Below are 2,286 nucleotides of genomic sequence, written 5' to 3' on the forward strand. Positions count from 1 at the left end.
TGTACCGTCGTAACTTTCACCCGGACGGCTCTGAGTTTCTGCTAATAAAACCTAAACACCTCCGCTCCACCGTTCTAGAAGAGCTTGATGACGCACAAACGGCAGGACACCTCGGCGTATCTCGCACCTATGACCGTGTACGTCGCCGTTTTTCCGGCCGGGCCTTGCCCGTCCCGTACGACGTTACGTCGCTGCTTGTGAACTTTGCCAACGGCGCAAGAAGCCTTCCCAGCTCCCCGCTGGTTACCTGCAGCCGCTCGACATCCCTGCCAAGCCCTTCCATCGTGTTGGCTTAGACCTTCTCGGCCCATTTCCGGAATCTACATCAGGAAACAAGTGGGTTGCAGTCTCGGTGGACTACGTGACCCGCTACGCCGTAACCCGCGCTCTTCCGACCAGTTGCGCAACTGATGTTGCGGACTTCCTCTACATCATATCATTTTGTGGCATGGTGCTCCGCGTCAGTCGCTAACAGACCGTGGTCGTACGTTCTTAGCCAAAGTCATTGACGACGTCATGTGTGCCTGCTCAATACAGCGTAAATTTACCACCTCCTACCACCCTCAAACAAACGGCCTCACTGAATGTTTGAACCGCACCCTTGCAGACATGCTATCTAAATACGTTTCAGACGACCACCGTGACTGGGACCAGGCTCTACCTTACATCACCTTTGCGTACAACTCTTCCCGTCTCGACACTGCTGGCTTTTCTCCTTTTTACCTCTTGTATGGCTGTGAACCGACGCTACCACTGGACACTGCTTCCGTGCACCACAGCATCAACTAGCGTTTATGCCCGTGATGCTATCGCCCGTGCTGACCATGCTTGCCAACTTGCACGCACTCGTCTACAAGTCTCTCAAGGCAAACAAAAGCAATGCTACGACCTCCGTCACCGTGATGTCCATTTTGTGCCTGGCGCCCTCGTGTTGCTTGGTCACCATCGCGTAAAGTCGGCTTTCCTGTTACAGAGGCCCATATCGCGTGATACGCAAAGTGACCGATGTCAACTATGAAATCGTTCTAGCCACGCCCACTACGTCCTCCGCTGTGACAACCAGTGGCATTGTCCACGTTGCCCGACTCAATCCCTACAATTCTCCATGCACCTTGGATATTTAACAGCACCGTGACGGTGCTTTTGCCGCCGGGGGATAATATTACGATATCATCGAGCGATGCTCAAGAGACGAGCCGCCGCGAGAACGACGAAGTTGGTCGGTGCCCTTGGCACGAGCGAGTGTCAGCCTGGTGGCCTGGCTCCAGTGTAAATAGCGTGTAAATAGCATCTTTTGTCTGTGTCTTTCCACACGTAACAATATGTAGATAGCCCCCGGAAAGTGGATGAAGTGCTCTAACAATGCTAACGTATTAACAGAACTATCTACCAGTTATATTCCACCCAATCTAGAATTTGCGGCGTCAATATGGGACCCTCATTGAATGTGTGTGATTTGCCATCAAGTTGAGTGACGCTCCGTGTACGGTGAAATCTAGCCACAGATTCCTTTTGGTTGTTTTGTGCCATGTGCATGTGCAACTGTGGCGTATGTACGAGTTGCTCCCACCCTTCTGGCCCCAGAACCCGCAAGTTTGGTTTCACCAGATCGAGGCACAATTCCGCCTCTACCGCATCACCTCAGAAACGACGCGCTACTACCACGTCACCTCAGTCGTTCCTGCTGAAGTTGCCAGCGAGCTCTCGGACGTTCTCTCCGGCCCTAAGGGCGCTACACCACATGAGCACCTCAAGACCAAGGTGCTGGAGAGATTCGCGCCGTCGGAACGCACCCACCTACAGCAGCACCTTGCCGGGGAGGACCTTGGAGACCAGCCCCCCTTCCAAATGCTGCGCCGGATGCGACAGCTTCTCGGGGAGCGCGATGTCCCTACCCAGTCAGCGTTGCTTTGAGCTTTTACCCCAACGCCTTTCCCAGCCCATCCACCTCGTCCACGCGGCGGACGGCGAAACGTCACCCTCGACCGCCTGGCGCAGTTCGCCGATTAACTTTATGTGGTGAACTCCCTGCCCGTCACTGGTATCTTGTCGCCTACAAAGCCGGCAATTTCACTCCTTGAGGCCTGCATCGATGAGCTCGCCGCATCAATCGCCGCACTCGAGAGCCCCCCCACAGAGGAACCTTTCGCCTCGTCTCGGTCGCCACGCTCTTCCGCGCGCACGTCAAGCCCGTACACCCAGCTCTCCGCCTTTCTGCTGGTATCACCGGCGTTTCCGACACGGAGCCACGAAAGGTCACACCTCCCTGTTCGTGGCCGGGAAATG

At 55.1% G+C, this 2,286-nt stretch overlaps 1 protein-coding gene across 1 annotated transcript; it reads left to right on the forward strand.

Moving 5' to 3' along the window:
* Nucleotides 1-1,551: 1,551 nt before the first annotated feature.
* On the forward strand, nucleotides 1,552-1,914 carry LOC142586161 (uncharacterized). Its single transcript, XM_075697414.1, has one exon. The coding sequence runs from the start codon at nucleotides 1,552-1,554 to the stop codon at nucleotides 1,912-1,914; it is 363 nt and encodes a 120-aa protein (XP_075553529.1).
* Nucleotides 1,915-2,286: the final 372 nt, after the last annotated feature.

Source organism: Dermacentor variabilis, chromosome 6 (assembly GCF_050947875.1).
Source record: "Dermacentor variabilis isolate Ectoservices chromosome 6, ASM5094787v1, whole genome shotgun sequence".
NCBI classification, from domain to species: domain Eukaryota; kingdom Metazoa; phylum Arthropoda; class Arachnida; order Ixodida; family Ixodidae; genus Dermacentor; species Dermacentor variabilis.